Source organism: Balearica regulorum, chromosome 1 (genome assembly GCF_011004875.1).
Source record: "Balearica regulorum gibbericeps isolate bBalReg1 chromosome 1, bBalReg1.pri, whole genome shotgun sequence".
Taxonomy (NCBI): domain Eukaryota; kingdom Metazoa; phylum Chordata; class Aves; order Gruiformes; family Gruidae; genus Balearica; species Balearica regulorum.
In genome coordinates, this window is record NC_046184.1 from 64,283,453 (window position 1) to 64,309,309 (window position 25,857).

General features: G+C 42.9%; 1 protein-coding gene across 1 annotated transcript in view; it reads left to right on the forward strand.

The window, feature by feature from the left end:
• TMEM178B (transmembrane protein 178B) overlaps window positions 1–18,527 on the forward strand; it is a 221,734-nt gene extending 203,207 nt beyond the window's left edge. Inside the window, exon 5 of the mRNA XM_075755566.1 lies at window positions 17,935–18,527. Within this exon, the coding sequence (XP_075611681.1) occupies window positions 17,935–18,185 (251 nt within the window). The 3' untranslated portion in view covers window positions 18,186–18,527. The remainder of the gene's footprint in view (window positions 1–17,934) is intronic.
• The last annotated feature ends 7,330 nt before the right edge of the window (window positions 18,528–25,857 follow it).

The following is a 25,857-nucleotide window of genomic DNA, read 5'->3' on the forward strand; positions in this document are numbered from 1 at the left end:
TTCATTTCAGCCACCTTCTGGTGTACATCAAGGATAACCCAACCACAGTAACGTGTTAGTTCTATCACAAAACAGTGTCTGTAAGTCAGAGGACTGGAAGTGGTCGCCTTAGTTGTTTAGTCCAGTGCTCTATTGTTGCAAATAACACCATCATGCTTAAACGTAATAAAAGTTAGTAATAAAAATCTGAAGATTATGCAGATGCTATTCCCACCGCTACCCTATTTCATAGTGGGACACTTTGGTAACTAGAAACTGTGCTCAAAGTTTTAACCTATATTTATTCCTCGTCAGTTGTTCTTGAGTCAAATATAAACTTAAAGTGTCTCATTTCTTTCTCTGATTTATCTGTGAAGAGTAATGGTATCCTCTGTTTTCCTTTTACCACTTTACATATTCTATGTTCTTGTAAACTTTTCTCTGGAAGACCAGTTATCAATCCAGCAGCCCTTTCTGCCACCTGTTTTTGTTTGTATTTGCCTTTTTCTACTAAGGATGAGAAGGACTGTTCCCAAACAAGTTCTGACCAATGCTTTGTATAGTGGCATAACAGTTCGCTTTCCTGCTGGAAATCCCTTGCCTGAAGTATTTGTGGTTATATTTGCCTTTTTTCATGCTGCATCACACTGAAGACCCACTGAAGATCCTTCAGTTGGATAATACATCCAGGCCTTTCTCCTCCTTTGTAATTTCCTACTAATGATCTCCCAATTTACAGCAGAGGTTCTGTTTATTGGTCCCCAGGTACATGCCCTGGCACTCTGTGCTTTTGAGCTTCTTCTCATTTCTACTGCACCAGCCCTCAAGGTCATCCAACATTTCCCATGTAGTCTTCCAGCCTTCCTTACCAGAGATGCCATCCAACTTTCTATCACCTGCAGGTTTCATGGCACACAGTGACTTTAAGGGTATGAGAGTGAAGTCCCAGACATGGTGCTGAGTGAACATCTCAAGGTGAACAGCAGTACTTCTGTTCTCTCTTCTTTTCTCTGCTAGTGGTTTTGGTTTGACTGGTTTTTTGCCCCCCATGGAGATATCATTTCAATGCACTTGGTCGCCTGTTTATCTGTACTGTGGTGTGACACAGCTAAGAGTGTGAAATACAGGGAAGCTTCTGTAGTCCCGGAAGAGGAGTTTAGTGCTTGAGTAACAAGTACTTACGTTCCAGCGCTGTTGGTGCTGGTGAGATAGACATTAGCGCCCTCGGTGCCCACAAACGCATTTGAAGTCTGCTAGTACCTTGTGCAAGCACACGCTGGTCTGTCTGGGGATGTCTGTAAATGGTTTCTTGTGGGTGTCAATACTTTATGGGCACTGAGTCTGCCAAATTAGCTTGGTATTTCTTATGTAATTAAAAGCTTAGTTTGCACAGGGGCTACGTTACTGTAATATGCTCAGATATCTGTGTGGTATTTAACTTACTACAGCACAACATTCAGATTAAAACATTAGGACTATACTAAGTAAATACAGAAAAATGTATTAGAAACTAGCTAAGTCTTGTTTACTAACTGGAACTTATCATTATACATGGGAGAGTTTCTAGTGCAGCTGCAGAGATTAGTTATTGACTTAATGTTATTTACTAGTTTGTCAGTGATTTGAAAGATGGCTGATAAAAGTTTTCATGTGAAACACGACTCAGTGTAACCATGCATAATGGGTTGGGTCACTCGTAGCTTACAAAGTCATCTTTTGGTATGCTCAAACAATATGCGTTTCAGTGGAGACAGATTCAAGGTCATGCAACTGGGAACAAAAAGTGCCAGTCATCCTCATAGAACGAGAGGCTGCCTCTTGGAAAGCAGCGGCTCTGGAAAGGTCTCTGGGATCACGGTTGCTGGGATCACCCAGCTGCACAGGAGCTCTCAGTGCACTGCCGCTGCTAAATGTGCCAGTTTTGATGGGAATATGCAATAAGAGCATGAGGTGGGGTTATCTGGGCAAAGCAAAGCTATTTCTGGACATCCTAGTCTGATGTCCATATTAAAGAGGGACATGGAAAGATTGCGAGAGGTTTGCAGAAGAGCTACAAGAGTGACTCAAGGTCTGAAAAACAAGAAAAACACAGCATGCCACAAAAAGCCAATTGCTTGAAACTGTTTAACAGAAGGTTTATAATTGACATGAACACAGTGTGGAAGTACCTATGCAAGGAGAAGCTATCTGATAGTAGCATAAATAAAATAATAACAAGATCCAGCAGTTAGAATCTGAAACTAATTGAAATGAGATGCACCAGATTATTTTATCTGCCAAATTCTGTCAAGATGCGTGATATTTTTAATAAAGATGTGTTGGAAGGAGATCAAACATTTTCTGCTCCAGTGTAGGCACGTGGATCAGGGTTACAAAAGGTTGCTCTCATCCTTGTTTTGCGCAAGTCAGTGGCAACTACTACACCTTTCCTGATTTCTTTTAACAGCAAATGTGCATAAGGTAACATCTACAAACTGAAGCAGTTAATAAAATACACAATTAGAGCCATCTAATCTAAAAAGCAGTAGCTATCAATGTTTTCAGACTGTCATATGTTACATAGTCGTTCCTTCTGCAGCCAACCAATCTTTTAATTTGAACCTTTTTATTGCTTGACAGTGTTTGAGTACAAACTTGTTACTTCTGTCATGGCACAAGTGCTGTCAAGATACCATCCTACTGGTCCTCAAAATGCATGGAGCCAGAGTGCCTCTCAGCTTTCTCTAGCTTTTTCTCTGATCCAATGAAGAGAAAAATGCTTTGGGAGGCTTATGACATCTGACATTATTTTAGATGAGAGTAGACTGTGTTAAATTGGTAGCCATATAATCAGCCTGAAATCTAACTTTCTCTTCCATTTGCAACACTACTTGTCTTGGTTATGTTTGTAACATTTGCTCTGTTTTAATTTCTAGATAAATAGAAATTCTGTAATGATTAAACATTCCTGGCTTGCCATATCTATGGGATTTGTCCTTTATTGCCCATAATTCTTTGAACGGGAAATCTCCATGGAGCACTGAAAAGTGTACTGTGATAATCTAACAAGACCAGACGTGGTTTACTTGGACCTCTGGTTCTTTATTATATTTACTGAACAGTCTTCTTGTTAGTCCATGTGGCAGTGCCTAATAAGGACTTGCTTTAGTGTGCTTGATCTAATTTCTCAAGCAAATTGCTGAAATAAGTCATTTGTGAAATGCAGGCCGTTATCTGGTATTAGCTCATCTGGAATCCAGGACATGTAAACTGTGATTTAGAGTGTTTTACACTGTTATTCAGCATGTTTTGTAACAAGTTAAAAATTATTAATAATTCATCTTTCCTGTTTAGTCCAAATGTATCTGTATCAACAGCAATCACAGGTCTCTTAAGGCTTCCAAAGTTCTTTTGCATAATTTTCTGTATTTATTGTAGAATTTGTACTTGGATTCCTTATCTTGAACGACAGCATTTGCCTGACCACAGTAGGATTTTTTTTTTCAGTCCCTCATCTTGCAGAGAGCCAGATGGATACTGCAAATTCTGTTCAGTATTTCTGACCTCATTTTGCATGATGGTACTATTGCATAGCCTCCTGTACCCAGAGTTGCACTCTCTTGTAGTTTCATTTTGGTATTGTCAGTATGATTTTATCCTGCAAGGTGGGAGAGTTTCTCTTTTTCAGAGTTTCTCCTTTTGGAATTGTGCTCTTAAGTTTCACTAAGACTAGTTCATTGATGCATCTTATTTGAGACTGTTTAAGTCTATTACAGAAGTGGGTCATACTGAAATTATACAGGACTCCAAGCACATCTTCCTGCAGCTTCTTGCATTTTCTTTACATGCAAATTACTGAAAATCTGTGCACCAGTAAAAGCTCCATACTGGGCATGTCATCCAGTAATTTTGCAATTTTATAATAATTTCTGGAACCTTAGAAGCATCTATAACACTGCTTTCAAATGTCAGAGTCCTGTGGCAAACTTGATGCTTTCATGCTCATCAAGTACATACTCGTGGTCTAAAAGGAATTCAGTTAAATATCTGCCTGAGAAAATGTGTGAGGCACTTTATATGTTGTGTTTTGACCAAAGTATATTTACTTGCACCACACCCATGCCTTTGCTTTTTGAAGTCTAGATGTGACCTCCTCATCAGCTCCCAGGAAGTAGAGTGCACATTTTCTGGCTTTGAGAAGATCTTTTAAATGTATTCAAATCCTTGACTTGTTTGGTTTTATTATCATGGCAAACCTGTCAGTTCATTTGGTTGGTGTCTTTACTCCCTCAATACTCCCCCTAATATTATTGCCAGGTCAAGGTCAAATTTCAATTTTACTTCCGGCTCCAAAGAGTTGGGATGCTGTGAACTGGCACACTGGCAACACTACCAATGCAAATTCCTGTATCTTCAGGAATCCCTCCTTTCAGTTCTTCATCAAGTTGTTTAAGAATATTTCCTCTGTCATGATAGGCAGACAAGCTATATAACCATCTGACTCTTGTTTTTTCCACCTGCTCTCCAGCACATTCATTCATAGGATTTTCTTGTTTCAGCATCTCAGATTCTGTTAGGTTGATTGTCCTTCCACACCCATGCAAACCCAAGCTCACCACATCTTCTGTTATTGTACTTGCTTTATAAAATCAGCTTTTAAAGATAATCTCTGATAGCCTGTTGTTTTCCCAGTTTAGCTCTGATTTCATTTCAGTCAGCTGTTTTGAAACATCATGTGACTTGCTTTATTTTGAGTTTTGAGGGCAGGGCTGACTTTGTACCTAAATGCTCCAGAGCCCTTTTCCTCCTCATCAGTGCCTACCATGGGGAAAGCGGGGTGGTAGGGCTGCCCCATGGTGGCACGCTCCAGTGTTTCGGCAGTGGCTACATCCTCCCCTTCCCCACCTGGTGCACCTCCCTGCTGAACTGCTGTCCCTTGTCCCAGCTGGAAATACAAAATGGCACTTCCAGTATCTTGTTCTAGTACTAGCTTCAGCATAAAATTATCCCTGGCCAAACTACATCCCTGGCCACAGATACATCACTTGCCTTTGTAAAACTATTAAAAGACCCAGAAGGAATGACGTTCTGTCATCCTTATCAGAGCTCTGTCCTTCAGCTGCACATTCATGTATTTTCCTTTTGTAAGTCTGTAATTTGTATTGAGAACACATTTCAGTGAAATAGTTAGGGGTTTTACTGCATGCCTAACAAGGCAGCCCTTCAGGGAGAGACTTCTGCGTTGTCTTATTTTGTTCCAAATTTACTACAAATAAATGCAATAAATCATCTCTGCACTTGTTTTACCTGTTCTCTTCACTGTTATCTGGTCTCTGCCAGTTTTGTCTTGTGACACGCACTTTAGGATCACTTTAGGGTTTTTTCCCCATTTGCTAACAGTTTCCTTAAAGAAGCATATAATTTTACTAGCCTTGCAAATATTCATTATTCTTTGCAAAGTCAAGTGTGTTTCTTGCTGTAACCTTGCTTTGAGCCAATTATAAATTTTACCATTAATAATTCAATCTCTAATTAGCCTATTTGGAAATTATTCCAGCTGCTAAATGCCCTTATTCATGTGGTTTAGCTTCACCATACAGATCTGTAATAAAATGATCTGTAGTCTTACGTAGCAGCTCATTTCTTGTCTTTGTCCAGTGACATTTTTGCATGAAATACTGGGCTTGGGGCTTTGCTTGGGAGTCTGATATTCCCTCTTTTACTGGCACTGAAAGGCCTGGAAGTCTGGCTGTACGCATACAGCAGTGCTATGGAGTTTTTCCTCTCTGATTTTCTGTCCTAGCATGTGCTTTTAGAAACATCACTAATTTCTTTCATCCTCTCCTCTTCCCTCCTCTCCAATGACAATCTGCCAGTCTGGGGGATTTGAGCACCATTTGTCAGCTCCACTTCTGCTGCCGATTTGGGTTTCTTCTGACCCACCTAAGAGTGTTGCCCGTCCATACTCACAGGACTTAGGTCAGGGTTACAAAACCTTCAAACCTTTTCCCACAGCAGAGGTGAACACCTATTCTTTGCAGTGCTGGCTGCTGTGGCAGAGATAAGCAGGCAGAAAAGATGTGTGAGAGGGAAGAAAAAATAAAGTTATGCAGGTGTGCTGGCACAATTTAATGCTTTATTTCAGATATGCAAGAAAGAAGAAAGGATGTTTATTAAAGAAATAAAGAACAACCCACTTATGAATGTATGAGTGCATTCTGCTTTTGTATTCAACACCAGGGAGAACCAACCTTTTATAAATCATTTCCATCCTCCTCCCTTCTCAGAAATTTTTCCAAAATATTTCTTCCCTCAGTCCAGGAGTAAGTCGACAAACTACTTTATTAGCCCTGCAGCCAGAGCATGGACTGACCATTTACACTGGGTCACTTTCTCTTGCCCCAGCCATGCCATGCTTCACATGGGTCTGTCGCAAGGTGCTGGGGTACAAGGACGCTCGCAGGGGTTTGTGCCAACGTGCGTACTAGAGCCCAGCAGCTACCAGAGTGCTACTTGTTGTGCCCAGCACCTGACGACCGGGCTGATACTGAGGGACGCAAACCCCATCAGAAAGTGGGACTTCCAAAGAGGGCTTGGGAGCCCGTGCAGCACAGTCGTCGGTACAGATGCGCTGCATGCTTCTGTGTCCTCTTTCACTCCCCGCCTCCACAGACAGTCCTGTCTTCAAAATCCCCGAGCCTGTGTGCTGTGCTTCCTTCGCCTGCACTGTGCATATGTTAGTAGATGACAACTGAGGCATCTGTGTATTTGCAGCCATGGATCGTTACCAGCTGTTGAGTCATTTGCGTCCCAAATTTAACGCACTGTACTTTGAAAATAGAACATAGTGGTAGAAAATAAGTGTTTATTCTACACAACTGTGGTCCTGCTATCTCAAAATAATCATTCCACTGCTGAATAATTTAAGAAACACAAATGGAGCAATTTAATACAGCAAGTGTAAGGCAAAGCTCTGTGATTGACGTCTCCGAGGCGGTTATGAAGTACCTTCATAGCAGCTGCCAAGAGGAGGCAAAGAGAAAGATGTAAAAGAGAAAGTAAGAGACATTCTTTGGAGTTTATCTGGAAATACAGTGGGTCTAACAGGGCACCTAGGATTTCTGTTTCTCACTAATGATCAAGGTGTCTACCCATTCCTCAGGATGTTCACTTGTGGTGACATGATCAATCACAACACTGAAGAATGAAGATATTTTCTGTGACTTTTTTTTTCTTTTCCACAACATTATTCTTTGAAAATCCCGTTTCATGTGCTTCTTTTTTTCCATATGGAAAGGCAAATGCAAATGCATGCTTGTATGCATACAGAGCTTAAGCGACATCATGTGATCTCTACAAAAACAGAGATCTACAATAAGTGGCTATAACGTGAGCTGCGAAGCTTGGCAAAAATGTAGTTTTCGCAGAGGCATAATGCCTTTTTCCAGTTTGAAAAGTATTTATAATTCAAAAAAAATTGGATCACTGGAAAAAATGAGATGCCAATCATGCTTTAATCCTGCGTTAGATACTAAATTAATGATAACTGCAGAGGAACTTTAGAATTCAGCAAAACTCCTTGCATGCCACTGTAAGAACTTATTTATGTGGATTGACCTCCAGATGGAGACAAAGACTGGTTTGTATCAAGAGATGCCATAAATTGGTTATGAAAGTCTTTGAAACAAGCCTCAGCATGACAAGGTCAGTCCCCCCTCTGCCACGCCTCCCGCACCACACATGTACACTCTTGTTCCTACTTGTGCTTTTGGTGAAATTTTGCATTATGCTCTAAAGTGATTTAAGGCCTCAAATTGGAATGAACTTGAGTTAATGTACGGCATTAATAGGTTTTAAATGTTTAAACCTCTCTAAGGCTCCTGATTGTTTAAAACCGTCAAATACATTTACAAGGGTGTTAGGGAAGGCAGAAAAGGAGCTGATGAAAGTCTTTATGGACCTGCGATGAGACCCAGAGCAGCTGTGCAGGCTTTGTGTCTCAGTACCCATCAGGCAGTAATGTAAGATGACTTGAGTGCATGCATATTAAGGTAATAAGAGTTAGCCTGGTTTTAAAAATACGCTTTTTCCTCACTTTCAGGATTTGTCAGTCCCTCTTTTCAAACAGCTCTCTCCTACACAGCTTGTGGTATCCTTCACAGATAGGGTTGCAGGTCATGTTCTTTGGTCCCATTTTAGGCTATGTTTCTGGGGCCTAAAGTGTGGCCTTTCTTTTCTTATGTGTTTCAAAACCTAGGCACTGATGGATACATGTCCAAATATATTTATATATATGGAGATATATATATATGTGGATATAGGTCCACCAGACATATACATGTCCAGTCCACATACATGGATAGGACTGGAGGTGCTTCTTTGTCCTGACCAACTAACCATTAGTAATCACCTTTTAGAAATTAGTATCACTTTACTTTTGAATGTTATCTGATTTCCTGTTTTCACTCCAAAAATAAACATTTAGGAAATCATCCACATTGACATACATCCCCCTCACCATCTTTTGGGGTTTTTAAATGATGTCAAGGTGGCCCGTTTAGCATTTCCAAGCGAGGAAACAGTTGCTCAGCAGGCTGCACAAGACTCACAACACATTATACTTAAAAGGCAGAGCTGGATTGGCATGTAAGTCTTTACTTCTAGTACTTCTCTATGATTCTGGTGCACTGAGAACACATTTTATTAATGCTGCCACCCATTTTGAAACCAAAATAGGAGACTCTCTGGAAATATGAAATATCACCAACTTTCACTGTAACAGCTTCTGTGTGTCGCTGCGTACCTGCTGCTGAAATGCTCTTTTATAATTTCATGTTGTAATACTCCTCAAGGGGAATCATAACACCCATCTTTGCATCCCCTACAGCATAAGTTCACAAGCAGAATTATGTCCGTCTTCTCACAGAATACTATTTTCATTAGATTGATTTTTTTTTGCAATACCTCAGGAATTTAGCTGATTCTTTTGGCCAATACCAACAGACCTAACCCTGAAAAGCCAGGACCTAAGAGTTAACTTCTCCATAAGAGAATAGAGGTGGGGTGGGGTATAGAAACGTTGGGGTTTTTTTTTCAAATCAATAACACAGCTGTACTGCAAGGTGTAGTCATTTAGAGGTCTTTCTCCCCCCCTACCCTTCCCCCCCCCCCGGAAGGAAAGGCACAATGAGAGAATTCATTGTCAACTCCATGGTATTTTATCTCCATGGAAACATTATCAGCTGACTTCAAAGTCAACCTTCAAATGTGTTGGATTTTTTATTTTTTTTTTTTGCTGTGGCTTGTTTCTGATGCTCCTAGATGTGCACTTGCAGGCTGGGGGAGAAATACCAACACAAGCAATTGAAGCAACCTTATACCTGATCACAGAAGAGCACCGGCATTTAGGAGAAGGAGAGGAAAAGCTTCGTAATGAGGTGCAGAGATCTCATAGTCTGGAGCAAAAGACAGGGGAAATCGTGTATGTGTGCCTATAAATTCATTGTTTTTCAGTTTTAACTCAAATGGGTCTCCCTGAACTTAGCTTATACTAAATTAAGGAGTCAGCTCACTCTGGCTTTTCAGGAAAAAGAACTATTCATATTCCTCTGTGTGTTCATTTTAAGTCAGCTATACTGACTTGTAGTTTCTCCCTCACCAGGATGGGAGGTACTGACAGAAGCATCAGTACCTTCTAGAGTTATGAGAACAGAAAACTTAGCGTAGTCTATGGAGGGCATGCAATCTCGTTTGCTTCTCAGGGATGTCAGTGGGTCTTTGAGGGGCTGACAGAAGGTGAATTAAAGTAGAAGCAGAGTAGGGGAGACAGATCTGATAGAAATACAAGAGACTTTCCCACCCACAGCCCTGGAAAACAAGTTATATGTATTTTAAAATTCTGTGGTTGTTTCTTATCCCTTAATAATGTCACTAGGTCTTTGATCTGTTGCTGACTTCCAAATTCCAATGGCAAGATGCATCAAGGCCACAGACAGACAATGAAAACAGAACTGGCATTTATTATTGGGTTGGGTTTTATAAAAAAATGTTTGCTGAGTTGTTTGCATGCCTGGCATCAAAGAGGAAAGAAGACTGCACATGCAACAGAAGGAAGAGTAATACTGGCATGATTTGCTAGACAGGAAGAGTTCTTTACAGAGAGAAAGGGGAGCAAATTTCTGTGTGTGGCAGATCTTGTTAAATGCTGAAGCAAGTTTTAGATTCACCTTCTTGGCTCCTCTGATTGTCAACTTAGAAAAACAACATTCCCCTTGGACAAATCACTGCTACGCTTGCTTGATCTAATCTGCCTGGACAGATTCCAACTGGCTACTGGAAATTCCACAGAAAAAGCAGCTGGATCTGACAGAAACTAGATGAGTGTGGCCTTCCTTATTTCTGCCCAACTGGCTCTTCCAGGGGTTACCAAGACGAGTCATGCTAAGGTACTTGTGTGGGCTGGAGAGGTATTTCCTCTGCAACAGGAAAGATTTCAGAATGTGACCCTTTAAGGCAGTAACAAAGGGGTCAGGGTAGTTGCTTGCAAGCATTCAGGTGAATGATGTAAACTTCATAGGGGTGCCTGCGTCCAGTGGTCCTTGTTGACAAGACAATTACATCTTATTTTGATTTCTGGCTATTATATCTCAGTAACTGTATCGCTTAGCACATACAGAAAGGATTTTTCTGTTCCTGGTAGGTCAGCTCAGGGAAACAGTAATAGAGCTCAGAGCCTTTTGCAGCAAAGATCCTCAATTCACATTCAGAACAAACAACTGAAAGTTGTACAACCAAAGAGTCCTTTTGTTACTTGAAAAAATGAATGGATAGGCTTCCCTGAAGGGGAAAATATCCAAATCAGGTAGCCACCACCATGATCCAGAGCTCCCAATGGCTTCTTTAGTAGTGCCTTCAGCAAATAAAAGGATTAAAAAGGCATGCGAATAACTCTACCCTTTCAGCCCTGAAAGTATTCCCTCTAAGAGTATTTTTAGTGGCACACACTAGGCAATGTGGAAGAGGGCTGCACTGAAGATGTTTGTGCTGTGTCTGTTCTCCAGTCTCGCTTGTCTTGAAGAACATCTATCTGAAGACTTTTCAGCCATTTAAGGTTTCCTACAAAAGAAAGACTCCACAAACCCTCAGAGGTTCCTTCTGAGAGAGATTCAATTTTCTGACTGGAAGAAAAAGACCTTACATGGGAGAGGCAGAGTGAGCTGGTTGCTAAAAGACCAATACAATGTGGTGCATGGATTCCTCATGCTATGGGAGATGTTGTGTGACAAGGCAATCCCAACCTGACCCCTGAAGTTTCTCTTCAGCTGTGGCAAATGCTAGGCTGGGAAGAACCTGCCTGAGGTACAGTTTGATACTAAACTTATATATCTTGTCATCTGGCAAATCTCAAGTTTGCTCAGACCTCCAGTGCCCCTTACCCTTTAATATTTTAGTCTCTGCCTAGGCCATCCTGGGAGGTCTATACTGTAGGGGATGAAAGAAAGCTGCCGGCAGCCTTTGCACGTTGCCATGCATGGTGCTTGCCAGCACAGCAATGGGATAATTTCACTAACCTTTGATTAGGATGTATCTTCATTTTGACATTAAGAGATCCTCTTCCTTTCTCTCCCTTCTGCTCCTACTAAAATACTAAATCACATCCCACTACTACAACTGGCACAATTTTTGCTGCCTCCCCTGTTGTGGCTGCAAGTTCATAAGCCGTTACGTTTGCTTGACGACTGTAGTCAAGTCACTTTATTATTGCTAGGTTATTTTGGGTGGGTCATAGGAATCACCATTGCTAAAGTAATCAGAGGGTTATTCAACTCAGGCTTTGATCAACTCCCCTATTTGTCCCTAGTCCATTTTATCAAAACAATGTGCCTTTAGCTACATAGTGTTGCTTTTGCCTTACATGCCAACTTATAACTTCAGAGGATGCATGCTCATAGCTGGTGCTCAACAGGCTGCTGTAGTGCACAGCATGGGTATCTACTCCTAGTGCAGTCCTGTGCACCATGGGATATGGCAGCAGAAATGTCACCACATGCAAATCTGCAGGGTGTTATAATGTGCAATAGAGACTGACCGTTGGTTGTACCAGCATAGCAAACTGGAGATCAGCCCTCAACTGCTGTGGTATTGTTTCATATACTACACTGATTTACACGAGCCTAAGGATGGAACCTATTAAGTATTTGCAGTTGTGACAGAGGATACATAGTCCTCTGATGCCATAACATATTACAGCTTGTGCAGCGACAATTCAATAGACAGGCACCGCTGCTGAAGAAACACGCAGCAGGCGTACAGGTCTGCTGGGGTACGGATGCCGCTGGTACATTTTGAGGTAGGAGGCCAAAGGCCAAATGCAAACTGCATTCTGGCAGTGGCTACAATGCAATAGCATGGCACCGCTATAGACCCCGCAGTTTACACTGGTTTTTAGTATAAAATAAAAATGTATTGAGTTCTAACCCAGGTGGGTTTATGGTCTCACAAGGACACTGCTCTGAATCTCCATCACCCAGTCAGACTTCTCTTTCCATCTCAGCATTTTTTATAAGGGCAATTTTCCAGTAAACCCCTTGCTATTCTGCAACTTATCGGTGAGGCTGCAAGCTGCTTCTGCTGGAACAGTACATAATTAAGCAATAATTTATATTCTATGCATGTATGCACAGAGCAATAAAGTGTTCTCAAGAGCTGCGTGCTGCTGAGGCGTTTAATCCGTGCACAGAAGGAGTTTACTGCAAAGCTGCTCCCTCCAAAAGGCTTTTGTCATCACTGTGTTGGGAAAGAATTTGGTTTATTCTTTAATAATTTCATTTGATTGTGATATAATTTAAATAGCTAATGGTACAAACTCCATTTTAGGATCAGACTTCATTTTATTTGTTTGTTTGATGTACCTTGAAAATGGTAAAAACTAGTAGGGCAGAGAGAAAGTAAAGATAATGTTGTTTCGCTTGTGAGGTTTTTTTCCCATAACCCTGTAATAAAAAAGTGATGATAATTAAATAAACAGCACTCCTTCCAAAGACATTAATGGCCACAAATTGCCATCAATCGCAGCTACTAGAAACATTTTAAAAGGTGGAGATTCACATTTATTTGAGAACTGCTTGGTTTCAGAGGACATCTTAAAATCCGTACCTTTGTGTTTCTCTTTTTATCTAATAATCTTTATAAGTACTGCTTGACATTTTTATCTCGGGGAAAAAAAAAAAGGGAGAAGAATCAGGGCGGTTTTGTTTGTTTACTTTGTACATCTGACAGCACAGTTAGTTCGTGAGTCGTTTCTGCCTGTTGTGGGGGGAAGGGAGAGAACAAGTGTCGTTCTGTCAGATGTGGAAGAAATGTTTTCCATATAATGAGAAAAATGCCTTGTAGAGAGGAGGGTCTCAGAGTTGGGCTTGGTGCCTGGATCATTTTAATTACTGGCTTTTTGGATTTCCCTTGACTTCAAATTGGTGATGTCTCCTTCAGGCTACAGTCAGACACCTCAACCCTAATACTAGGGACGAGGATGTTTAGATGAAGCTCCTGCCAGCAGGGTCTGTTTGCGCACCAGCACCATGAAGGCTCACCTTGGTTTGCAGCATATCTAAGAAAAGCAGCAGTTCTTGTCTCATGAAACACCACAGACCCTGTGAAATCCCTCAAGCTCTGTCATTCCTGAAGCTATGCCGGGTGTGTGGGCAAAGGACATGGCTTCTGACATGGTTCAGGGGGGCACTTACATGAGACAAAATTGAAACATGTTTGGTATGGATGGTTTGAGCCTGCTTGTATTTAAATCGGTTCACTCACAAGCAGTTCTGCCCTTCCCTGGAGGTGAGGTTTGAAAACTGCAGAGGCATTGCAGCCCCTTGCACAGCCGGGCTGATCGGAAAGAAAATGGACGTTTATGGAAAAAAAAATAATTCCTAGCAGCAGAGGCCCACGGCTCTGCCTGATATAATCATGCTTAAAAACAGCTGCAGCAAAGGGCTGTGAGTCATAATCCACACGGAATTAGGCTTTGACCAACAGCCATATTACCTTTCCCAGCCATCCCTCTCCTGACCATGTCTGCCCCTGCAGCAAGGATGGCAGGACCCCAGTCTTATACACATATATAGCAAATAAATTCATCTCTGTCCTAAACAAACTTCCAGTCTAAATGGAAGAGACATTTAGGGTATGTTTAAGATCCTTCTTCTGTAATATATAAGAAGGAAAAGCACAAGATAGCCATGTCGCATTTAATAGCTCAGGTGCTCAAACCACGGTTGATCCTCAGTCAGTTAGCAGGACAGGCACTGTCAAAACCAGCCCCAGAGGAAGGGCAGCTCTCTGATAAGGAGTCAGGATGGAGGTTCCACTACACGTCAAACAGCAGCTTCTGTGCCACAGACATGGCTTTACATGAAATTTCATCTCGCACCTGACTGAAGCATTTTGCAGTGACACGTGAATTTCCTTCGTCAAAAACGCCGCTGTTGCCTTGCCTCATTCATTAGTGTTTCGCTTAGGATGATAACGGGTAAATCCCAGCACAAAGAACTTAGTGCGTTCTGCTGTCCCCAGCCGCTGAAGGACATGGTCTTTGTCTCCCCCATCCAGCTCGCACACCAGCACATCCCTGGTGAGCTCTTACTACCACCTGTCATTCACATTCTGTGTGCCAGTGCCACGGCTGGACCACCAGCCTTCAGATCTGGTCATCTGCTTGGGCCAGAGTTATGAGGATTGTTTTTCACAAAGAAATTAAAGTTTGTATTGCTGTGGCTGCCGGGGATCTGGGGCGTTAGTGCACATGTAGGGAGGCACCTCACTGGCGGCAGGAACCTGCCAGGAAAATGAATAAGGGTTCAGTTTCTTTTCTGGGGAGAAAAGAATCTCAGGGTTGGGGATGCTCATGACTTGCTGCAGCCCTGCTGCCTCTGAAGCGCCGTGTCCATAGTGCAGGCAGTGTCACAGGCCATCCCAGCTCCGTGTCTTACCCAGGCTAGCAGGGGCTACATTTCCAAGTGTAAGCTCAGTCTCTGCATCCCTTCCACCCGTGACTCTTTCACCATGATGTCCAGCAATCGTGCGATTTGCAAGGATGGTCCTTTGTGTTAGGACTGCCAGTTCATGAGGAAAAGCTACAAAACAGTCATGGGGTAGTAACTGCATGCAGTTTTCATCAGTAACCCTCCTGGTGAGAGGCCAGATTAACTACAAGTGGGAACTTCCTTGCTCGGCTGAATACAAACAACACATAGGACTCATATGGCCATATAATGGCCATAAAGATTCCTCCAGGTGGTATAAAATGGCATCTTTTGTGTCTGTAATGAATAGCACTAGGGAGGCTGATAAACCTGTGCCGTTCAAGACATCCTGCAGCAGCCCTGGGGGGTGACTGGCTGAGGACCATACTATGCATCCTGTAACGTTATGCATGGCAGTCATTATTTATCGTCGTGGGATTAGCACATTCTCCAGTGAAGGGGCAGGGTGGGGGCAGCCTTTTTTTAGAGAAGTCTCATGCTCATGATTTGCTTTTTTCTTTATGGTTACTCATTCCTCTTTGTTGTTCATTTGTTATGGGGCAGAATACCCCCAGCAAGGTGGAGTGCCAATATATTGGGCACTGCTCAAATACAAAGAGTAAGCAATACTCCTTACATTGAAGAGCTTGTAATCAAAATAGGCAAGACAAAGCAAGAAAGCATGGGGTGTATTTGAAATCCAAAGTTATTTCCTTCCCTTTTGTACTTATCAAATGCAGCTTCAGTCTGGCCATACAGATTTTCCCACCCACCTTTCTTAACAATTTTATATTTCGAGAGAGCTGAAATTATCATGTTCTTGCTAGCAAAGAAAGGCCTTTCATGTCATTTTCTAACCACAGACATTTGAAATGAGCCACAGAGCTTAGTTCAGAGCACAGTGGCTCTGACGGATCCTTTTTTCCCCAATCTGACAACGTACTAGTCATGTTGACATATCACACAGGGAAAAAATGTGTTCTTGCCAGACACCTTCATGTTACTGGATAACCTAAGTGACATGGTAAAACATAGAAAGGGTTGTGTGTTTTCTAGTCAAACAACTTGATTTTTGAGTAAGGGATTTTGGAAGGGAGACCTCCCCATTTATATGCTGTTCTATGCTTTGAAGTAGTGTAGGGCATCTCTGAAGAGAGCTCCAGACTCTGGTGTCTCATAAGGCTTTTGCAAAAGTCCAGAGCACTGACTGTAGACTAATTTGGTGCTGATGAGAGGCAAGAAGGCTGTTTTTATTTAAATAGGCATAGTACCTACCACAGCAGCTCACTGGTCCTGACTGGTACCCTGTGGCACTATCATAATATGAGTACTTATGAATAACCTGGGCCATCTAGGAGCTACATATATCATTAGAGGAGGCACCCAGAGCTCCCATATTCCCTGACCTTTACAACAGAGAGTATCTACAAGTGGCACTCGAAAACACACTGGAGAAAAGACAGTCCAAATAGACAAAGCAGTGATCAGAAGAGGGAACAGAGAGAGGGCCGTGAGGGTGGTCTCACAGGAGGTCCATGATAGAGATTTGCCTGTATATTCTAGACATGTGTGATGTTCCTACTAAGTAAAGCAGCAGAGAAACAACAGGAAATGTGTTGCAGAAAAGAAGTAGGAGGAGGGGCGGAAGGAGTAGAAGGAGGCAAGGGCACCAGAGGAAAGGAGCTTGACATTCAAACCAGGCTGGCTGTGACTGCTTTGGAGGATCATGCTGTCTTAGGGATGAGACCAGGAAGAGTAGGAGATTCCTCGCCAGGAGATGCTAGTGAACAAATACAGGACGTGCTGCACAGGTAGCACACGTGGCATGCTACTGATCTGTGCACAAGCAGTGGGACGACACATGGGACTGACCATGCGTGTTACCACAGCACGCATTCTGTAGGTTGCCTTCTATGCCGAGAGCTCTCCAGACAGTTCAGAGAGGCCCACACAAGGAGGAATTGGAGAGGAAGACTAAACTACCAACTTTATGATGACTTTAGTTGTTATCTCTTGAGACAGGCATGTAGCATCTGTAGCTATCCATTATTTGGTGTGTGGGTGGCAACTGTGACATTTCAGGAGCTCAGAGTTAGCTTTGATGAAGCTGGAGGCCAAAGATCAAAATTAGACTCATCTGGGTGGGCTAAGGTTCAGCCTCATCTGATATGTGTGTCTCTCCATAACACTTACCACCTGACAGAGTTATGAAGCCTGTCCTCACAGTGCTCTCAGGAAGAAATGAAATATTGCTGCAGAGATGGAAAACAAGAACAGGATGTTTTGAAGATTTCCCCAAGACTGCAGAGTGCATCTAGATTGGGACTGGAGTCATGCAGAGGGTAGAATCTGAATTTTGTGAGGGATTTTAAGATTTTGACAATGGTATATAAAAGGAGAGTGTATAATGAAAGATTTTAGATTTTGATATAAGAAAAGTGTGAAAAAAATCTCCCAAGTAATTTCAAATGTACATTTCAACAGAGCCAGAGTATGTCAAGTATTTTGTAATATTTTCTTCTAGAAAATCCATCACTGAAAAATTGAAATTAAACAAAATATTCAAGCTATTCCCCCCCCCAAAAAAAAAAATATTGAAACATGATTCACTCGGTATTTGTCTAAAGCAAAATTCCAGAAAAATCAATGGTTTCACAAAGCATTCTGCTTTCCAAGGGAGTGCTTGTAATGAAAAAACTGTTCCTGCTGAAGTTTCTCCATACAGCTCCGTTCAGCATCAGATCAATATTCAGGGCTCTGGTGGCACTTAGTTCTTTCCCCGTGGAGCCACTAGACTAAGCCACTTTCTATATGAACATCTTCCCATAGGTATTTCCCTTCCGAAAGCTCAGTAAGGATCCCTTCTCAGGGGGCTTGGAAAGTGGTCTGTCTGTCACTCTTCTAACTTCTCTTTGTTTTTTTCCTCCCTCCTTCTCCCCTTCCCACTCTCCTCCAGGAACCTTCTGCATCATTTCACTGTGCACGTGCGTGGCTGGAATCAACTTTGAGCTCTCCCGCTACCCCCGCTACCTGTACGGACTTCCCGACGACATCAGCCATGGCTATGGCTGGTCCATGTTCTGTGCGTGGGGGGGCCTGGGCCTCACTCTTATCTCTGGCTTCTTCTGCACTCTGGCCCCTTCTGTCCAACCTGTCCCCAGGACCAACTGCCCCAAATCTAGACCTGAGAATGGGACAGTGTGCTAAAACAAATAGCAAACAAATACACACACACACACACACATATATATATGTCTATGTATACCTATACATGCATATATATGTATATATAATTATATATATATATATAATCTCAAATTAATGCCAGTGCCAAGGTAGAGCTGAGTCCAACACGGCACTCACATCTCCACCGGACTCTGTGTTGCTTCGTTCTTTCTCACAGCGATGGGAAAGCTTTTCCCCTCACATGGCTCTTCCATCCAAGTCTTAACTTCAGCATCATACCTTAGAGGTCAAATGAACATACAGTTGCACCTACCTACTGCCATTTGGGAAGGGGAACAGGGGTCTGTGTGGGGGATCTGGAACCTGAATCTGTACAGGACATGGAGGGTGGGGCGGGAGGGGGCAAAAGGCATGTCCATTGCAGCCAGAAGGGAAAATGCAAACAGCAAGCAAAGGAACAAATCAAGCATTTGAGCCACCTCTACAACTTACCTCCTCAAGGCCATTATCAGAAACCCACCCACTTTCTTTTTCTTTCTTAAAACAAAATGACAGAAGCCTGCTCTGTCATTGGGTTTGGGGGTTTTTTTGGTTTTGGTTTTTGTTTTTTTTAATTTTTGCTTAAAACACAGAAAACAAAATGGACAGAACGTGTGGGGAAAAGCAGAAAAGCATTTTCTCTTTGCCTGCCAAACTTTAGAGAGAAGCAAACAAGTGAAAATAATAATAATAATAAACAGATCTAACAAAATACAAACAGAAAACAACAAAAAACTCCATGAGGACATCTCAGCGGACTTTCCAACAATGAAGTTTTAATCTTCCAGCTGCCTTACATCCAGGCTTACAACTGAGGCTGAACTGCTAACATAAATGCAGCAGAAGGCCTTTTGAAAATGCTGTGATACATGTGTGTATAACTTTTCCTTCCCTCTTCTTTTATTTATTTTTTTTAAAGAAAAAGAAAAATTTAAAACATTGCAATGTGATTGTCCACTAAACCATCCATGCTGTGTTTGTGGCCCAAGACTGAGGCACCGCAACTGCAGAAGTGTGAGGAAAGCCGTCAGGTCTGAGACAGCATGTCTCCTCTGGTGGAATTCAGGATGTTTTTTTGTTTTCACAAAGCATCTGAGAGTTCAGGATGGTGGATCCAAGGGAAGACCGACCAGGGAGAAGGGAGGTGGGGGGAGCCCTGGCAATTGTTCTTCCCAGGTATTTGCTGGAGTGGGATTTCATCGAGTTTCCATTTTGGATGTTTAAGACAACTGGGCAAAAGTCATTGCCGAGGAGAAAAAGGGAGCTAATTTTTTAAGGGAGAAGTAAGAGACGCCTCTTGTTGTGTTCATGTATGCCAAATAAGACCTTCCCTCATCTTGTCTTTGGAAACTGCCCCAGTTCACTGGACATCTCCACTCTCCATCTGGGAGAACTGTGTACAGATGGAAATGAAAGGGTCAGATGCAGAGAACGGAGATCCATTTCCCATGAGCTCAAGCGTTGTATGATATAATTGTGAATCCACAAATGGGACCCTCTTTCTCTCTCTCTTTTTGGTCTTTCTCTTTTTCCTGCTACTCCTCTTCCCGTTGTCTCCTTTTTCCTTCACTCTGCTCTTCCCATCGTTCAGGTCATAAGTCCCAGTAGAGCTAAACGAACAGCGAAGCCTGGAGAGGCGGGTGAATGTCATTAGGGGAAGCGAAGCATTTTGGCTGTGAGGGCAGTGGGTGCTTGCAGGGTAACAGTGGCTCGGGGAAGGTGGGGAGGAAGGGCCAAGGGTGTAACCAAAAGGAGTCTGAAGAGGCAATGACTGAATGGCCACAGGCAGGAGTGAGGGTACCACTGACAAATGTACAGGCTAAGGGAGACAGGGCAAAGAAAAAAGGCCTCCCCAAAACCAACCCAACCCAACATGCTCTTAATTCAGGGATAGTACCAGTAATCCTTTCTTACATGACAGCTGCATGCCATCAGTCTTCATTAGTCAATAAAAATCATCCTCTGCATCTACAAAACCTCACCAGGAGAAGGAGGCAACCTGTTGAAACACTGCCTACTGCACAGAAATGAAGGCATCAGTTTCCAGGCCATGCCATTTACACAGCTGGCAAGAAACAGTATTTTGCTCAGTTAAAAAAAATCCAACCAAAAATTACTCTTATGCGATACAATTGCATAGCCAGCCATTCCCCTTCCAGCCCTGCTTCCCCTCCTCGTTACACCTTGTGTGATGATGTTGCTTTAGTAACAGTGCCCAAAGAAATGAAGTTTCTGGAGGGCATTTTGGAGTAGAGTAGATTTGGGTTTCTTTTATTCTTGTTCAACTACTTACCTTTTACTTTCTCTGGTCTACACATTCCCCAAACATGCCAATGCCAGCTGCTGCACCAGTGTGTTGCCACTGAAGTGCCATCCCTGGCAACTGAAGTTCTGTCATTTCATTCTCCATTAGATCTGACTGGAGAAAGTATTTATATATTCATGTTGAGAATGCCTTTTGAAGAAACTTCCTTTTAAAGTAGATTGGTTTATTTCTTTTTTCTGGCAGGGTTTTCAAATAGAGTGGTTTTGAAAAGCTTTGAAACCGTTTGACTGTACAAGTGCCTACTAGGTAAGGAGGCTGATGAGTTACTATTGGAGTGAAGAAGGAAATTAAAAATAAAAACAGCTCTTGGAAAGCTAAATGAAAACTTAAAGCAGAAAATCAGTAACTGAAAACCAAGAGAGACCTATAAAAAAATTTGTGAAATTTTTCAAAATATGAACAATTTTGAGAAAAAAAATCTCATTAAGAGATTAATGCTTTAGAAAAATGGTAATTGTTTCATTAAAACAGCTCTGAACATAAACTTTCTTCCTCCTCTGCAGTGCTGAGTGCGATAGGGAAGGTGTTTCATGTGAATACAGATACCTGGAGTTCCCAGGTAACTAAAGGGCACAGAGGTATCTAGCTGGAGTGGCTCTGTGGCATGGAAACCAGTATGACAGCTCCTGTGATGATGTACAGTCTTGTGTGGTCCGTGACTAGTCACGGTGTATTCTTTTACAGATACAGTTTTGAAAGAGGTATAGCAGTCAGATTTCAAGAAATCGAAATAATTTTGCTCTTTTGTGGATTCTCAAAGCTTTCCTTTCTTTCTGCAGCTGGCATGAAAATAGTTCTGCCTTGCTGAAGTATTCTCTGACAGTGTTGGTTTACAAGCTGTAGATGAGCCTGTGTGTTTGTCTGTGTGTGACTCTGGTGGCAGAGGGTTACAATTATTTTTATTTGCAACAGAAAAGTGTTAACCCTGGATCTTTAGGCCAGTTTTGTGATTTTCCACTCACTATAGCATAGGCTCTCTAAGGCCTGTGTGGCTATGAAATATCTTAAAAACTATGGGAGTAAGTGTCTGAAGCAGCAGATTATCATATAACCTCAATCTCAAACTGGACCCCCAAAGGGACCATTTGCCCAAACACCAGTTCTCTCATCCTTGCCTCAAATAAGGGCAAACCCCCTCAGGATATTGTGGATTTCCCTCCATGCTACTCACAGAACCACGAGGAGCCCTGCATGCTTCCATACCCTTGGTGGGGACTCAGAGCCCCACCACGCTTTCTGTTGGCTCAGACTTGTCTTTAGAGCAGGGTTGACTCAAAATACACCCAAATCCAAATTTGCAATGGTTAGTGTCTCCACCTATCCTGAGCCAAAGCACACTCCCATCTAGTCTGAGTTTCTGCATTTTTAGGAGGCTTTGAACTATCTTTCTCAACAGAGATTCAAGCTTTTTGACTAGTGTCTGGTTTTCTAGTTTGAGGAGTAGTTAATTAGAAATCTGTTAGCTGTGATCCCAGCATTAAGGGGCTTGACCCCATCCCTCAGATCCGCTCTGACGCAGCGCCTAAGCATGTGCTTACTTGGAGCATGTGACTAATCCCCTTAACTTTGGTAGACTATTCATATGCTTAAAGTTAAGAATGTGCTTTCCTGGATGATGTTCAGCTTCCTGCAGAGTACAGCCCCCGCTCTTCTTTTCCTATCCCACCCTTGTAGATAACGTGATGCTTTTGTCCTAGCCTGATGTACCAGCGGGTGTTCGGTCTCCCTCTCCGTGAGGCTGGTAACGCGGGGTCCGTAGCTGGCAGGCTCTCTCTCGCACGTGGCCTTTCACGTTGCGCTGCTGAGACAACACGTCTCTGTGCTCCAGAGACCACAGAGGAACTTGACTGCAGTGAACGCAGACATCATTAAATGCCAGTCCTAGGGACGCAGGATGAATTGTCTCAACCCACTGTGATCTGCAGGCTGAGGTTTTGTGTATAGTGACTCTCAGTTATTGTACAGTGAAGTTGTCCTGTGACCGTAGCGAGTTAGCTACAGGAGGTTCTGCTGTCTGTCCCTGCCGGGAGCACTGTATATGTGAGGGGGCTACATGGCAGGAGTCCATGTGCTCTGTATCTTATGTACTGTATAGGACACCTTCAAACTAAAGCTGTTTGTGTGTTACAATTCCTGACTCATCTTGGCCACCTGTATATATCATCTCTCCCTTCTCTCTCTCTGCAAACACACAACTGAGCTTCCCTGATCTAAATAGTAGTCCTTCCAGTTATATTTCTAGTTGGGCTTTTTACCTCTTTCATTCTACCCCAGGGACAGTCACAAGTGGATCACAAACCACCAGTGACCAGAGCAATTTCTTTGAAATGTTGCTTTTGAAAAATTGCCATTACTTTTTAAAATGTTACTCCAGCTGCAGTAACAAATGAAAGGAAAAAACCCCTCAGAGTCCTCTAAACAGAGGATCCTCATCCTCCCAGGAGAGAATCGTGAGAGTGCAGGTATTGTGCTTTCCTGTAGATGCGAGTCATTTGGGACCACTTTTAGCTACGGCATGTTAGCTGTGCGGTTCATTGGATAAAACAATGTTGGTGAGGGAGAGGATTGATATGCAGGGGGTATCTCAGATTCCCAAGCGTTCCTGGAAGACTGTGTCTCCATGGATGTCCATTTACCCACCATGCAGCGCCTTTGAATCAGGCTCATCCCTGGAGCCCCACTGATAAGCAGAGCTCAGAAGAAAATCACTGTAATCTGTCCTTAATTCTTGAGTGCCAAGCTAACTGCCAGCAGTGAAATGGAGAGGAAATAATATGTTACCAAGTATAGCTTAAATAAAGACATACATTATTCGGGCTTTTTCTTCTGTGTGTCTCTACGTAGGCCTAGAAGGGCTGCAGGAGTGCTCAGGCACATTCACACAAACCAGCACCGCATTTCCTTGCCCCCAGGTTTTGCACTCTTTCATGGCCCATACTGCTGTGCTCATCCAGCCAGCAAGGGAAGACTCAAGGTGAAAAACTGAGAGAGCTCTGAACGACTGCCAGGCACCACTGAGAGAGAAAGAGTAAAAAGTGTGCATGAAGCACAAACGGCATGTAAAGATTAGTGATGGATGAATTTCCAAGGTCAGAAACTGAGTTTCAAACAAGCCTAAAGTTTGATTGCAAACTCCAGGCCAGATCCATAAGACCTTCATTCTGCCAGTCTAAGCTGGAAAGCTCATAAAAACAGGGCTTAGCTCAAAACTTATAGCCCCACTGTTTCCAGTAAGAGCCAGGAATATAGTGCATCTGTTCCATAGTCTGTTGAAGTTCATAGAAAGCTTCCCCTTGACTCCAGTGAGTTTTGGATCAGGTGCCTCAAATAATATTTTAGTGCTGTCCTGGCTAACACTGAAAATGAAATGCATGCTCACACACTCGCAACATCTAATCTTTGACTTTACAAAGAAAGAGTCATCAGATGTTACCTTATCTTTTTTTCTTCTTCATTTAGGGTTTCCATCCTGCCTGCCCCATTGCCCCCAATAATCACTCATACCCCAATCTTACAGCCTTCTTCGGAGCCATAGATAGAGATTACAGCACTTTTTAAAACAAATGACCTAGTGCTGGCGCGAGGGGACTTTGACAAGCTCCCTGTTGACATCAGTGGAAGAACTGGAGCCTGATACAATACTGTCAATTTAACTGCAGTATGCCCTGCACGTATTTAGGATTTAACTTGGAGAAAGAGCCTAGATGGCTGCCTGAATATAGGCCACAAGAGGGAAATGAAATGCTGGTCACCTCTAGTAAAGCGCTCCAGAATCGCAGATCAATTGTACTTCCTTGCTCAGGGAAGACTTGCAATGAAAATAACTGAGGCTGTTAGCTCCAGGGGAAGGTGAGGGAATGAAAAAAAAAAGGAAACCAAACAGCAATTGCTATAGGTCAGAATTGACAGGCGTTGGTAGAGTTACGTGAGGACAATCCAATGTTGCCCGCAGCATCAGCAGCAGGAATCGTCAGTCCCTTCTAGGACTGCATTTTTATATTTTTCCTTCACTGATTAATGCTTCCGCAGAGTGGCAGAAAGCGATTTCAAAATTTTTCTTGTGTAGGGTGTATACACATGGACACCCTCACTCCCCTCCTTCCTTAGACACACACACGTGCATACCCCACATGATGTGGGTGCTAGTAATCTGTAAATATGTGTACTATAGACAGAGAAAATACATGGCAAAATGCAGCATAATAGTTTGTTTTCTATTCTTTTATACTTAACTCAGGAGTTGCAATGCAATTCAGATGCCATCTGCATCCGTGTTGGGTGGTGTGTGCAGATCGCATGGAGACTATCTGCTGAAGAGACATGGGGAAGCACAGTACAACTGGGACAAATTGGGTATTCGCCACCAAAATGTATTTGGTTATTTAAGAAAGAGTTCCCAATGTTGTTCTGATCCCAGAGATGCAGGGAAAGGAAGCAGCTGAGACATCAGTATCTGTTTCTTTCTGCCTATTTTGCGTTTGGGCAGACACATGCAGCAAAAAGGCAGGCAGTGAACAGCTCAGGGCAGTACCATCCTCAAACACCACAGCAAGACTCCCAGAGCTGACCATCAGTGCTCTTCAGTACAGGGTTTCTATAGAGCTACTTCTGATCCAGTCAGTCCTGAGCTAGCCAGCCTACCTCTGAAAATGCAGTTGTGTTCACAAGTCCTTACTACCTTCTAGTGCCACAGGCCCTGGTACTAACCACTCGTGTGCGATACGTACAGGTGTCACTTTCTGAATGCGTAAGGCCAAGGGAAAAATCCTGAAGTCCCATCGGAAGGACAGCCTTGGTATTCACAAGATTGGTTCTTGCAACCCACTGTTGCAAGGTGCTTCTCTAGCACAGGTGGCCTCAGTCACAGGAGAAAAAATTGCACCAGATCGTGTCCAAATCAGAAAAGTTTATGATCCCCTAGTGTAAAAATCCCGCTGTGCTGAGAGGCAGCACCATGACATGATACCACCCGAGTCTTACTTGTCCTCTGCAGCGGGCTTCTGCAGGCTGTCGGCAGCACGAAGGCTGCGGTTAATGCTGCTTGGCACAGCAGGAAGCTTCACATCCCCGTGGCTCTGAGCCCTACCTGTGGCAGCAGGGCACAGCAATATTTCTGTAAAGGCAATCCCTCCAAGTGGCCTTGTTATTTTGGGGGTTGGTCAGAAATACCCAAACAGTAACAGCGATTCTGCTGTAGATGAGGTAAAGAGTCAAGTCTTCAAAAAGCTGCATGACCTGCGGGTTTTGCCCCAGTTTCAAAGTGATGTAGACACCAAGGAGCATGAATCAGATAGGGCTCCGTCTCCTGGGGCCAGCTACACAACAGAG